The sequence below is a fragment of the Aplosporella prunicola genome (genome assembly GCF_010093885.1).
Source record: "Aplosporella prunicola CBS 121167 unplaced genomic scaffold K452scaffold_24, whole genome shotgun sequence".
Taxonomy (NCBI): domain Eukaryota; kingdom Fungi; phylum Ascomycota; class Dothideomycetes; order Botryosphaeriales; family Aplosporellaceae; genus Aplosporella; species Aplosporella prunicola.
In genome coordinates, this window is record NW_022983552.1 from 347,896 (window position 1) to 360,452 (window position 12,557).

A 12,557-nucleotide genomic window follows, 5' to 3' on the forward strand; every position below is an offset into this window, starting at 1 on the left:
TTGGCTTTTTAGTGTTGGTTGGCCCTGTTGCAGCATGGCACAGCAGCGTTTTTCTTTTCTTCCCCGTGTTGGATGATTGCAAGGGAAGGCAATGGGGTTTGGCTAGGTACAGGATTGGACGGTGCGGTTCGCACACGCTTTTATCTTTGCTTAGCCGGGATAATTTGGAAAGAGAGGAAGAAGGGTGGGAGAGAGAATGAGCGTGCGTGCGTGCGTGCGTGCGTGCGTGCGTGTGCGAGAGCAAGAGAGAGACTCTACTACTACTACTACTACTACTACTACTACTACTGCTACTACTGCGAGAGAGTGTATGAGTGCGAGGAGGGAACGCGGTTTCTGTATCATGCTTGCGCTCGCGCACGCGTGTGGGGGGTTGTTGCTGCTTGCTTGCTTTTGCATGCATGCGTTTGCTTTGCTCGGGGCCGCTCATCATAGTATATCTTATTGTTTGTCTATTGTTGCTGCTGCTGTTGTTCCTGTTGTTGTTCCTGTTATTGTGTGTGTATTAATTCCGGAGGCCTCTTGATGCGACTTGGACTTGAGCTTGGGATGGGGCGCGTTTACTGTTCTACCTACCTATTATTATTATTTTCCCTTTTCCTTTTCTTTTACTCTTTGCTCGGCACGCAAGTTCATGCTAAGCAAACCAGACCAAACCAAACAAGAAAACTAAAAGTAATCTACCTACCTATCCCAAATCTAGTCAAGTCAAGTCACGTCGAAGCTAGAAGATAGACACAGCGAAGATTCAACCGTCAAGATTTTCCCATCTCTCTCCCTCTCTCTTGCATGCGCGCTCTCGTCTCCTCGCTTTTCCATCCTCGCCCTCCCCTCATCTCCCCCTCCCTGTCCTCGCCTCTCTACACCAGACACGTCCGCTCCGCTTTCCGCGATCACATCATCACTTGGGTACCCACCCACTCACCCACTTACTTGCTCACTTACCCCAGCAAACGGATGCGCAGTCCGCGTCCCGTAAATAGCCAGCTCCGGCACCAGCGCCGCTTATGGGCATCTGCCTTGTCTTACCGCCCTTTCATTGGCGTTTGTTTTAGATGTTTTTATTTTATTTTAATTTATTTATTTTATTGTCTTTTCGTTTTATTGGCATTTTATTGTATTCCCTAGCTTTTTTCTCCTTTTCTTTCCTACCCTTTCCTTTCCCAGTTCTATCCGTCTTCGCTATCGCGGCCCGCACCCTTGCTTCGGCACTCACGTCTGGCCTGCTAAGCTACTCACTGCGCGCTGCTTGTTCCCCGCGTTGCTTGCAATGCTCACGTTGCCCACGTTGCTCATGTTGCTCGCGGTGCTTGCTACGCTCGCGACGCTCGCAGCCGACTGTGCCGCTGTGCCGCGGATCGATCGGCTCGCGGCGCGGCGCGGCACAGCACAGCGCAGCCAGGATGTTATGTGCGCGCGCGCGCGCGCGTGTGTGGCACGGGTGCGGCGTACAGGGTGCGGGGCGGGGGAAGTGCTGGATGCGGCGGGGGTGGTTATGCTAGGTAGGTACTTACGCACGGCACCGCGGCTGGGTGGTAGGCGGTTCGTGATTTGTTGGGTGGTTCTGCTCTTGTGCTTGCTTTTTCGTTTTTGTGGCTGGGGTGCGTTTTTGAGAGGTGAGGTTTGTTTATTTTTGTTTTTGTTTTTGTTTTCGGCGTGGAGGGTGGCCATCGTTGCCATCGTTGCCATCGTTGCCATCGTTGCCGCCGCCACTGCGTAAGTGTGCGTGTGCATGCGCGTGCGCGTGATGGGTGCGGCTGGCTTTTTGGCGTTTTTGGTTGCTTTAGTTTTCTTCACTTCTTTTCTTTTAGTATTTTCTTCTTCTTGTGCTCCCTCTTACGTCTTCACTCTACCACCACCTCACTTCCTCCCTTCTTTGGCTTGGTAAGCCGCTCGCTGGCTACTGCTGCTGCTGTTTCAAGCCTCGTTTAAGCATGCAGCTGGCGGTGGGAACGTAATGGTATTGCTCGGACGATGACGCTGGAGAGGCTGCTATGATGCGGAAGAGGTGAGTTGTATTGTTAGTGTTGGACTATAGGTGGAGGGTGTTATATGGCTCCGTGGATGGGGTGGGGTCTATTGTTGGCATGGTTGATACACTTCGCGCTATAAATATACCGAATCGTGTTCTTGCTCCCTTCGTTGTTCTCTGGTCTCATGGCGCCGCTATTGTCTACTTCTTGCTTCTCCTACAGGTGTAGCGGATCCTGCGCTGACTGTAGCCGTATGAGTGAAAGGGAAAATGGAGCAACGTCCTCACTGTGAAGTGACATTCACCGTCCAGGGACATAGTGAGTAGAACAAGCAGTCCCTACAGAGTACTCCTTATCTAGCTACAAGCCCACTTCCTAGATATCAGTGGAAAGGTTTCAGAGCACACGCATACTGTATATCTTGACTCACTTTCTTCTTCTCCTCCGCACAGTGTTCACCACCTCATTAGACGGAGAACCTCACTTGACGGTGGCGGGGGTGTCTTCAAGATGTCACGACATGGCATGCTTGATGTGTTGAGAAGAATGGATTAGTGGTGGTGAGTGGCGAACGGGGCTGTAGCAGGTCTACTTGTGCTATATATATATACAGTGCCGTCTCTACAGCTTAGTAATGTCACCACGCTCGGCGCTGGTGGTGCTCTACTCTTTCCTGCCGGAGGGACTACGTTGCGCGGTGTCTGCACTCTCTGTTCCGCGCTTGCGGCTGATATGGCTGTTTGCTTCCGTCTTTTGCCATGCCTTCTGATCTATCAATCCAATGGGTATTCGGCTGCGTCTGCGCCAAGACGACATGAACCTGAACGCCCAACGCCCCATGACCCATTCAATTATTGCGCCTAGCTCTCCAGAGCACCGCACTTGGTCCCAAGCTCTACTATCTCAGCCCTTATGTCACGCGCTCACCGCGCGGAATGTCTTGCGCCCTACATCCTGTGCCAATGGCGCATGCTATTCCTCACGTGTCTTTCTCGGCTTCCAGCTCGCGCCGCCTTAACGCCTCGCGTATCTTACGCTGTCGCCGCTCCTCGAGGCGCGTAGGCACGTTCTGCGCCCATTGGATATAGCTCGGCTTGTAGCCTTGCAGCAAGCTCAGCACGTCTTGCAGGAGACCGAAGCCAAGACCAACGGCGAGGCCCATCTTGGCGGTGCGGGCAACAGTAATGGTAGGGAATCGATCTGGGGGAGGAAAGACAGCGTCAGTAGGCTCCAACGACGCACGAGTGGGCAGGCCAAGGGTGCTAAGCATCCAATTGACAGAAACGAAAAGCCAACTACTCACTCCACAGACTCCATGCGCCGGCAGTGCCCAGGCCCGCGACGACGGTGCTGCCAAAGTCGCCCCTGCGGTTCGCGACGCCGCGCAGGCGGTCGACAGCCTCCTCGCACACGAAGAAGCCCGTGGCCCACACGCCGAGGCGCGCGCCCATGCGCAGGCCCTCGCGCAGGCCGCCCAGCATCATGTGGTAGTTCTTGCTCTTGTGGTACATGTACCAGCCGGTGGCGTCGGTGGGCAGGCGGTGGGCGTTTTCGGCGCGGTAGCGCAGGCCGGCCGTCTGCGAGCCGTGGGCGACGCCCATCAGAAGGCCGCTGGTGAAGGCGACGCCGCCGCTGAGCATGAGGCGCGTGTCCAGCGAGAGCGAGAGGCGCGAGTGGGGCTCGCGTTTGTGGATGGGGCCGACGCGGACGGGGCGGGTAGGCGGGCTGGTCGAAGACGGCGTTTCTACTTCAGGGGTGGCCATGTTGCGCGTAGGTAGGTAGGTTTCTTTGCGGGGAAGGAGGGAGATGTCACTCTACCTACACGGCAGGAGCTCCCCCCCAAAAGGCGGTGGCCGGTGGCAGAAACCGTGGTTTGGTGGGATGGATTTGGAAGTTACGACTCACAGTCCCGCCTTCCTCCCACGCCTCGATTCCCTCCCTCCTCCCGTGTTTAGATACCCCCAACGTCCGAGCATAAATAGTCAAAATGGTCGGCCAACGCGGCCCCGTTCCCGTCCCGCATCGCGACGGCGACCGCGATGTCACGCAGCAAATCCTCGACCTGCTGGACCAGAAGCCCACGCTCCGCTCGTCGGAAGACCTCGCCGACGTCTCCCAGGTCGAGATCAAGGCCGCCCTCGACAGATTGGCCTCGCGGTCTATGGTCACGTATGAGACGGCCGACTCGGAGCTGGTCGTCCTGACCAAGGAAGGCCAGGCCATAAGCGACGAGGGCAGCCACGAGTTCAAGGTGTGGGAGGCGGTCAAGCAGGCGGGCAAGGTTGCGATCAAGGAGCTCCCGGTAGGTTGAAGCGATTGGGCGTGTGCGCCGTGGTGGAATTAGTGCTGAGTTGTGGCAGGGCCTGGTCAAGAACGCCGACGTCAAGGTCGGCCAGGGCAATGCTTTCCGGAACAAGTGGATCAAGAAGGACGGCGACTCGCTCATCCCGCTGGCCGACGAGGTGCAGGACACCACCCGCGCTGAGCTGCAGAAGATTGGCGAGACCAAGCGCGTCGAGGCCCCCAAGGCGCTGGCCGATCTGAAGAAGCGCAAGCTCGTCACCACGACCAAGGTCTTCTCCTACACGGTGCAAAAGGGCGACAAGTACGCCAAGGTCATGCCCGTCGAGGTGACGGACCTGACGGCCGACATGCTGGCCGACGGCTCGTGGGAGTCGGCCAACTTCAAGCCGTACAACTTCAACGCGCTGGGCGCGCCCCAGAACGCCGGCGCGCTACACCCGCTGAACAAGGTCCGCGCCGAGTTCCGCAACATCTTCTTCAACCAGGGCTTCGTCGAGATGCCGACTGCGCGGTACGTGGGCAGCAGCAGTTGGAAATAAAGCGCAGTGTAAAACTGACAGTGAGAGCAGCTTCGTCGACTCGGGCTTCTGGAACTTCGACGCCCTCTTCGTCCCGCAACAGCACCCCGCCCGCGACATGCAAGACACCTTCTTCATCTCGGACCCGGCAGCGGCGGACCCGCCGCGTGACGACCCCATTGCCGAGCAAGCCATGAAGGAGATGGAAGAGGGCGCGCGCCGGCTGTACTCGAACCCCGAGGCAGAGAAGCAGATCAAGCCGCGCGACTACGAGAAGTACTTCCAAAACATCATCGATGTGCACCAAGACGGAGCCTTTGGGTCGATCGGGTACCGGTACCCATGGTCGAAGGAGGAGTGCCTGCGGTTGGTGCTGCGCACGCACACGACGGCCGTGTCGACATGGGTGCTGCACCGCCTGGCGGAAGACCCGCGGCCCGCGCGCTACTTCAGTATCGACCGCGTCTTCCGTAACGAGACGGTCGACGCGACGCACTTGGCCGAGTTCCACCAGATCGAGGGCGTCATTGCCGACTTTGGCCTCACGCTGGGCGGCCTGCAGAAGTTCCTCGAGACCTTCTTCGCCCACATTGGCATCACGAACCTGCGCTTCAAGCCCGCGTACAACCCCTACACGGAGCCGTCGATGGAGATCTTCGGCTACCACACCGGTCTGGCCAAGTGGGTCGAGATTGGCAACTCGGGCATGTTCCGCCCGGAGATGCTGCTGCCCATGGGCCTGCCGGCCGACCTGCGCGTCTATGGCTTTGGTCTGTCCCTCGAGCGCCCCACGATGATCAAGTATGGCGTGAGCAATATTCGTGACCTGCTGGGCCACAAGGTCGACCTCAACTTCATCGAGAGCAATGCCGCGGTTCGTCTGGACAAGAACTAAGACGGAGGCAGTGAGGGTTTAGAGAGGCTTGTCGGACTTGGGATGCTTGGCGTTGATGATCATCATGTAGAACGCGCTCAAGACTATGGGGGGCTACACGCGCTGAGAGTAGATCTGTGTAGCCGGGAAAAAGTAAAAATATCTTGTCATGACGGCCGTCTGTCTCGTCTCGTTTCGCTACATGGTCTTTTCCTTCTTCGACTGCTTGCCTAAATGGTATCGTATCAACAGGCTTTGCACCTCAAGCGCCACCAGCCATCTCGGTCTTCGTCTTCAGTAAATCCAACAAGCATAGCAAACCCTAAACCCATTCCTAACTTAACCATACACATCCCCACCTACAACTTCGCCTTCTGATCAATCCACTGCAGGTTCACAGGCGTCAACGCCTTCCCCGTCTCAAAGAAACTAAGCACATTCTCCATGCCCAACCGCTCAAACCCGACATGGCTATCGATGCTCGCGCCAGCAGTATGGCTCAGCAACTCAACATTCTCCATAGCCGCGAGCCTGGGATTGACGTTCGGCTCATCATAGTGGACATCCAACCCCGCGGCCTCCAGATGGCCCGACTCCAGCGCCTCCACCAACGCAGCCTCATCCACAAGCTTGCCGCGCGCAACGTTAATCAGGCGCGCCCCCTTCTTCATCGCCCGGAAATGCGTCGCGTCGACCACTTTCTCCCCGCCAAAGGGGGTAGCGACGACAACCGCGTCCGCAACCCCCAGCATCGCGTGCAAGTCGGCGTAGAAGGTCGCGCTGCCGGCGCCGCCCACCGCGTCCTCGACCTCGCGCGGCAGGCGCCTGACGTCGTTATAGACGACGCGCATGCCGAAGCTCTGCGCCGCCTTCTGCGCCACGCGCTGCCCGATCCTGCCCAAGCCAATAACACCCAGCACATGGCCAGCGGGGTTGCGCGTCACGGCCGCAATGTTGCGGTTCGCGTCACTGAAGCGCGCCGCGTCGCAGCTGCGCGCGGCCAGCGCGCTCCACGTGAAGCGGCGGAACGTCGATAGCAGCAGCCAGATGGCGGCGTCGGCGACGGACTCGGTGCACGCCGCCGCGGCGTTGCAGTAGGTTATCCCGCGGTGCGCGAGCGCGCGCGTGTTCACCCAGTCGAAGCCGGCGCCGGCGCTGGTGAAGATCTGGCAGCTGGGGGGGAGGAGCGCGCTAGGGGAGGGAGGGGGGTTAGTGGGAAGCTTGTTGGGGGAGGTGGGCGGTGGCTAGGCGCGGGGAGAGGGAGGGATGGGTGCTGCGGGCCTCCAATGGGCGCGGAGACCCGGTCCCGAGGCAGTGCAGGAGGACGATCGTGTATGTCTATATGCATGCAATGCAATCAAGCAAGCAAGCAAGCAAGCAAGCAAGCAGGGAACGGGGAACGAGCAGGCGGCAGACGAAGCTCGCTCCTCATGCCAGCTAGGGACCAGGATGCCGAGAAGGAAGGGAATCAAAAAAACCACTCACATGAGCTCGTCGTCCCAGTTGCCCATCTCGCCGCCCGTGTTCCAGAAGGGACGGTACATGGCGACAAAGTCGCCGAATTGGTGGCTCTTGAGCGCGCGCTTGAACTCGTCGCGCCCCATGCTGTAGCTGCGGCGGACCTCGAACTTGTCTTGCAGCTGCTTGTACAGGCCGTGGTTCCACTTGATGTCGTCGCCGAGGTGGAGCAGGATTGGCTTGCCCATGGTGGTGGTGGTGGGTTTGTATGGCTCTGTATGGGGGGTAGAGAAGCGGGGAAAGCGAGGGCAGAGAGGAGAGACAGCACAGCACGGCGAATGCAGGCGTTCATATTATAGCCATGGCAGGCACGGGATATGGCTTCCCCATGCCCAACCCCGCGTTGGCAAGTCTCTCCGAAGGCGCGTCTTGCGTCGGCGTTTGAACTTGAGACCAGCAGTCAAACGCCGACAGCAGCAGCACCCAAATGCCAAGGCGCTGACTAAGTCGGCAAACTGCGGGCTCTCTTTTCTTCCTTCGCTTCCGCTCTTCTCGATTTTCTTTTCTCCTCATGAAAGTTGAACCAACCCAGAAAATTTGACGCCCTGCTCGCTTCCGACCGGCATTGACTTGCTGCGACTAAGCATGAGCTCTGGCGTTGTATTAGCTGGGGAGAACAGATCCCACCCGTTTCCAAGAAGCACGGCTAGAATTCCCCACCTTCGGGCGCGGGATCCTTGAGCTGCTGACTCCCGTTGAAACGGCACATTTCTGACTTGCCACCCGGCGCTCACCAATCCACTTCCTCACTTTGTAGCAACCTACCTACCTACATCAATCAATCTATCTATCTTTCTCGACTGTCTCTTGCTCGACCTAACATCACACATACACACATACCCTGATCGACTACCGTCACAATGGCTGCGTGAATCCCCTCGCCGGCTCCGACCGCGCGAGGACCTCGCCCTTGACCTACTAGCATTCATTCCTATCACCACTACCTACCACTGCTGTCACTGCACCGCCCCTGCCGTCATCCACGCCGACAACGCCGCCAACTACGATGGCATCCACGATGACGACTACGACGACGGCGACCACCACTGTCGCCACCGCCCCGACCCCCGCCTCCACCGTACACATCCCCGCGCAGGAGCCAGAAGACACGAAGAAGGGAGAAGAAGAAGAAGAAAAGGAAGGGGACAAGAAGGCAAAGGAAGGGGACAAGAAGGCAAAGGAAGGGGAGGAATCAGCGGCCAGCACCGCCCTCCCCCCCGCACCACCCACCACGAAACCCACAACCCCAACGCAACCCTTCCGCTTCTTCGACCTCCCCGCCGAGATCCGCCTGCGAATATACGAGCACCACCTAACCTTCTCACACACGATCGACCTGGACCCCGCGAACCACCGGCTCCTCTCCCCCCGCCTCTCCCTCTTCCTCACCTCGCACCGCACGCACGCCGAAGCCTCCCGCGTCTTCTACGCCACAAACACCTTCCGCCTGCTCCCGCTGCACGGGCGCTTCTTCCACTCCCCGCGGCCGCTGCTCGCCCGCCTCCCCCCGCGCTACCGCCACGCCCTCGCGACGCTCGAGCTGCGCCTCGGGCCGGGCTGGACCGGGCTTCCGAAAAGCTGGGCCGTGTCGCCTGCGTCGGAGGAGCGCGGCCGCCATAGGCTCGGCCTCGCCGAGCTGGAGAGCATGCGCACCCTGTGCGTGTTTGTCGAGTGCGACCCTGCGTCTGACGACACGTTTGCGGGCTTCAGACGCAAGGGCGACGACGGCTATTTCTCGCGCTCGTGCGCCGATCTCCTGAGCTGCGTCTTGCTGCTCGCCCCTGCTGTCGAGAGGGTGCGCTTTGATGCGTTTCCTGGCATTGGGCGGGACTCGCCGCTGCTGCGGGAGCTGGTGGGCGTGGTGCGGGGGTTTGGTGGGGGAGGGGCAGGAGGGGCGGTTAGGGCGGTTGGGGAGGTTGGGGAGGGCGGGACAGTTGGGGAGGGAGGGACGGCGACGGAGTTGGGAGGAGAGGAAAGAGAGTATGCCGCGAGCAGGGCAGACGGAGCACCCGAGCACAAGAAAAAAGTCCGCGTCGAGTGGGGCCCCGAGCGGGGCTGGACAGACGACGAGGTCGCAGACAAGCTGCGCGAGGTCGAGGCGAAGCTGGCGCGCCTGCGCCTCTTGCGCGGCGGCGGGCAGCGTGCACGCGCGGCGTGAGGCCGAAGCATCGTGAGGCGGAGGCGTGAGACCGAGGCGTGAGGCTGAGGCGTGAGGCTGAGGCGTGAGATGGGACGGGGGGGGGGGCGTGGGCTCTTGCTGCTTTAAGAGGAACTGCCTTGTCCTTAACCTATCCAGAGAAGAAGAAGAATAAGAAGAGGAAACGAACATAAACGCCACCATTACGGATTACGGATGCTGGCGCGGAGACCGCTGCCTACTCCTACGGCGGATTCAGATAGGATGTTTACATGCATAGATAGACTAACGCAGCAATTGATTCACAAACAACAAACACAGTCCTGCAGTACACTGTACATGTATACATACATACACTCCAATGACCACCTACATGCCACTCTCCACTCTCACGCCCCCTTTGAACAGAGCAGAACATATCAGAGCAGAAAAATGTATTTTATACTCGTCGAGTACCTAGTAGAGGCCCTAAGGGGTTTTCGCGCTCCGCCGCCCGCCCGCCCGCCTGTTTGCCCGTATAACGCCAGCGTGGTATCGTACCTAAGCAAAAAGCAGGAGAAAATAAAGGAAAAAAAAAGAGTTGTTGTAAGCCCGAGAAAGCAATGCTCCACACCACACCGCGCCACCACATAGGCAGTTGCCGACCCTACTCGCTCGATCGCCTGTCTCAGCACGTCGAACCCACCCCCAACTCCAACGCCAGCGTCAACGACGGCTGGCTCCTCACAAAGCGACCTTGCTGTCCTCGTCGTCATCGTCATCCCCATCCCCACCCCCATTCGCAGCCTTCCCCCGCTCCCGCTCCTCGGCCGCCCGATCCGCCACCCGCGCCAACTCGGCCCCAACCTCGCCCTTGACGTCCTCCTCCTGCCGCTCGCGCAGGCCCTCCTCCTTCAGCAGGCCCGGCTCGGGCCCCGCGCCCGCCGCCTCACCCATCTCGAGGTCCCTGGCCGAAGCCGACGAGTCCGCCGTCGCCATCACGCCGGGCAGCGAAGGGGGCGCTGCGCCCACCGGCGCCGAGGGCGCAGCTGCAGCAGCAGAAGCAGCATCAGCCGCCGTCGCCGCAGCAGGCGCGTCGGGCTCCGCGGCCGCGGCTTCGGTCGCTGTGGTCGGCGCGGCGGGGTCGGTCGCAGGGGGCGAGGCCGGGGGCGTCAGCGCGTCGGCGGCTAGCGCTTCTCGCGTCGCGGCTGCTTGGGCTTCCCCTGTCATGTTGGGCGCGTTGGGGGGGGCGCCGCCTGCCGCGCCACCGTCCATGTCGACGTCGCCGTCTTGGTCGGCGGTGGTTGCGGGCACGGGAGCGGGCGAGGCCGCCTTCGACGCTGGCTTGCTGTCGTCTGCGGCTGCCGCTGCTGGGCTGCCGCCTCTCGACGTCTTCTTGGACTCCTCGGCGCTGATGGTGCCGTTGAGGCTGCTGGGGCCGGTGCCGTTCGCGCTGCCGGGCCTCTGCTGCGGCGTGCCCATTGCGCTGTCCTCGTCCAGGTCGGCGTTCGGGTTCGGGAAGTCCGTTATGTTCATGCGCTTTCTCCGGCCCGGCTGCTTGCGCACGCCTTGCCTCTCGTTCTCGGCCTCGTCTTCGCTTTCGCTGAGCTCGCCGTCCTTCTCCACGCGCTTGTCCCATCGGTGCTGCGTGTATCTGACGTCCGGGTTTTCGTCCTCGTCGAGGTCGTTCATCTCGTCTTCGGCTTCTTCGTCCATTCCTGGCATCATGGGCGAGCGAGGAACATCGGTCATTTGGACCGAGGGTGCAAATGCCGTGCGCTTGAGGTTCTCAACCACTTGCGCGCGGATCTTCTCCAAGTATTCAGGGGAGTTTGCATTGTCCATGTTCGAGGGACGGACGTCCAGTTGATAGTCCGGGGCAAAGTACTGTGAACAATGTCAGTGTTTAAGTTGAGCAATCGCAATTGGGAGTTTCTTGCCTCGTAATAATCATTGAATGGTATGTCGGCTCCCAGCTCCTGGTCGACAAGCAGACCCGTCTCGAACGCCCATGTCCGTGCAACATTGCGCATAGTATATCCACCGCCTCCCAGCACCAGGACTGGCAGATTGAAGCCCTTGACGTACTTGACGCAGTTCGCGTGACCCCTCATACTGAGATTGAAGGCGCCCAACCTGTCGCCCGACAAGCTGTCACCTCCGCACTGCAGCACAACAGCCTCTGGCCTGTACCAGTCCATGACGGCCTTAATGACGGGCTCGAAAATACCCTTGTATGTCTCGTCGGTAATGCCGTCCCGCAGAGGGAAGTTCACGGCGTAGTATTTGCCATTGGCGACACCAATGTCGCGCAGCTCGCCGGTGCCGGGGAAGTATTCGCCGTACTTGTGGAAGGATACAGTCATGACGCGGTCGGTCGTGTAGAAAGCCTCTTCTACACCATCGCCGTGGTGTACGTCAATGTCAATGTAGAGGACGCGCTGCTTGAAGCGTAGGAGCTCAATGATGCCAAGAACAATGTCTATGAAAGCGCGCGTTAGCGTGATAGGGGTTCTGGAGGCTTGAGGAGACGCGTTCACAGCTCATACCATTCACATAACAGAAGCCGCTGGCTTCACTCTTCTTGGCGTGGTGCAGACCGCCGGCCCAGTTGACCGCGACGTCGCACTTGCCCCTATTGAGACGTGCCGCACCCTCCATACTTCCGCCCGCGCTGATACCGCAGTACTCGAAGAGACCGTCAAAGACAGGGCAGTCGTCCGCGACGTTGAACTTGCTCTGTTCCTTGGCGTAGTTGTCGATGTTGTCCGGTGTCACTTTCTGCAAGAAATCGACGTACTCGTCCGTGTGGAACTGGGTCATCTCGAACTTGGAGGCAGGTTTTGCTCTCTAGACAACAAATCAGTGGCAATTCCTCGAAAGCGCGACTAGCTTTCGGCCTCGGCGCGGGTCGCGCACTGAAGTTGACGCGCTGCGAGCTGCCTGAGTGAGGCAGGAACCTTACATATATCTCCAACTTCTTGTACAGGCCATAGTTCATGATTAGACTATGGGCCATCCGTATGCGGTGGGGCTTCATGGGATGCCCGGCGGTATAGGCATAGTTGCCCACATCCGAGTCGTAAAAGTACGCGACCTTCTTGGGGCGCGTACTGCCGTTCGTGTTGAAGTCATCCAGTGGGGGAGGACCGGCGCCCACCATGATTGCGGAGCAGGGTGATAGGAAACAAGAGTCGAGAGGGAAAAATGTGGAGAGCTAAAAGGCGGAGGCCACTGGAGGACCGCCCCGAAGG

At 59.4% G+C, this 12,557-nt stretch overlaps 7 protein-coding genes across 7 annotated transcripts; 3 read left to right on the forward strand and 4 right to left on the reverse strand.

The window, feature by feature from the left end:
* The first annotated feature begins 611 nt into the window (after positions 1-611).
* K452DRAFT_91759 (uncharacterized protein) lies at positions 612-1,170 on the forward strand. The gene has a single exon (XM_033547311.1). The coding sequence runs from the start codon at positions 790-792 to the stop codon at positions 1,126-1,128; it is 339 nt and encodes a 112-aa protein (XP_033394028.1). The 5' UTR covers positions 612-789; the 3' UTR covers positions 1,129-1,170.
* A 42-nt stretch (positions 1,171-1,212) lies between these two features.
* Positions 1,213-1,671, reverse strand: K452DRAFT_311673 (uncharacterized protein; the record flags this gene model as incomplete). The annotated part of the gene is made up of 1 exon (XM_033543448.1): positions 1,213-1,671. One exon carries the CDS (start codon positions 1,669-1,671, stop codon positions 1,213-1,215), a length of 459 nt encoding a protein of 152 aa, XP_033394029.1.
* An 841-nt stretch (positions 1,672-2,512) lies between these two features.
* On the reverse strand, positions 2,513-3,751 carry K452DRAFT_277410 (uncharacterized protein). Its single transcript, XM_033539322.1, has 2 exons — positions 3,277-3,751; positions 2,513-3,173 (listed from the first exon to the last, which is right to left on the reverse strand). Exons 1-2 carry the CDS (start codon positions 3,734-3,736, stop codon positions 2,953-2,955), a joined length of 681 nt encoding a protein of 226 aa, XP_033394030.1. The 5' UTR covers positions 3,737-3,751; the 3' UTR covers positions 2,513-2,952.
* A 209-nt stretch (positions 3,752-3,960) lies between these two features.
* Positions 3,961-5,690, forward strand: K452DRAFT_328861 (uncharacterized protein; the record flags this gene model as incomplete). Its single annotated transcript, XM_033545012.1, has 3 exons — positions 3,961-4,275; positions 4,334-4,788; positions 4,847-5,690. The coding sequence occupies 3 exons, from the start codon at positions 3,961-3,963 to the stop codon at positions 5,688-5,690; spliced, it is 1,614 nt and encodes a 537-aa protein (XP_033394031.1).
* Positions 5,691-6,028: 338 nt separating this feature from the next.
* Positions 6,029-7,375, reverse strand: K452DRAFT_301271 (uncharacterized protein; the record flags this gene model as incomplete). The annotated part of the gene is made up of 2 exons (XM_033542426.1): positions 6,029-6,860; positions 7,155-7,375. The coding sequence occupies 2 exons, from the start codon at positions 7,373-7,375 to the stop codon at positions 6,029-6,031; spliced, it is 1,053 nt and encodes a 350-aa protein (XP_033394032.1).
* Positions 7,376-8,430: 1,055 nt separating this feature from the next.
* On the forward strand, positions 8,431-9,246 carry K452DRAFT_205671 (uncharacterized protein; the record flags this gene model as incomplete). The annotated part of the gene is made up of 2 exons (XM_033536104.1): positions 8,431-9,048; positions 9,202-9,246. Coding segments are annotated over 2 exons (663 nt in total), but the record flags the coding sequence as incomplete, so codon positions are not given.
* An 801-nt stretch (positions 9,247-10,047) lies between these two features.
* On the reverse strand, positions 10,048-12,466 carry K452DRAFT_328863 (uncharacterized protein; the record flags this gene model as incomplete). Its single annotated transcript, XM_033545013.1, has 4 exons — positions 10,048-11,190; positions 11,244-11,785; positions 11,853-12,153; positions 12,269-12,466. 4 exons carry the CDS (start codon positions 12,464-12,466, stop codon positions 10,048-10,050), a joined length of 2,184 nt encoding a protein of 727 aa, XP_033394034.1.
* Positions 12,467-12,557: the final 91 nt, after the last annotated feature.

Bases quoted from the DNA above. Each gene is read 5' to 3' on its own strand.
- K452DRAFT_91759 (XM_033547311.1), top strand. From the start codon at position 790: ATGCGCGCTCTCGTCTCCTCGCTTTTCCATCCTCGCCCTCCCCTCATC.
- K452DRAFT_277410 (XM_033539322.1), bottom strand. From the start codon at position 3,736: ATGGCCACCCCTGAAGTAGAAACGCCGTCTTCGACCAGCCCGCCTACC. The intron at 3,174-3,276 runs GTGAGTAGTTGG...TTCCTCCCCCAG, and splicing joins CGGCGCATGGAGTCTGTGGA to ATCGATTCCCTACCATTACT.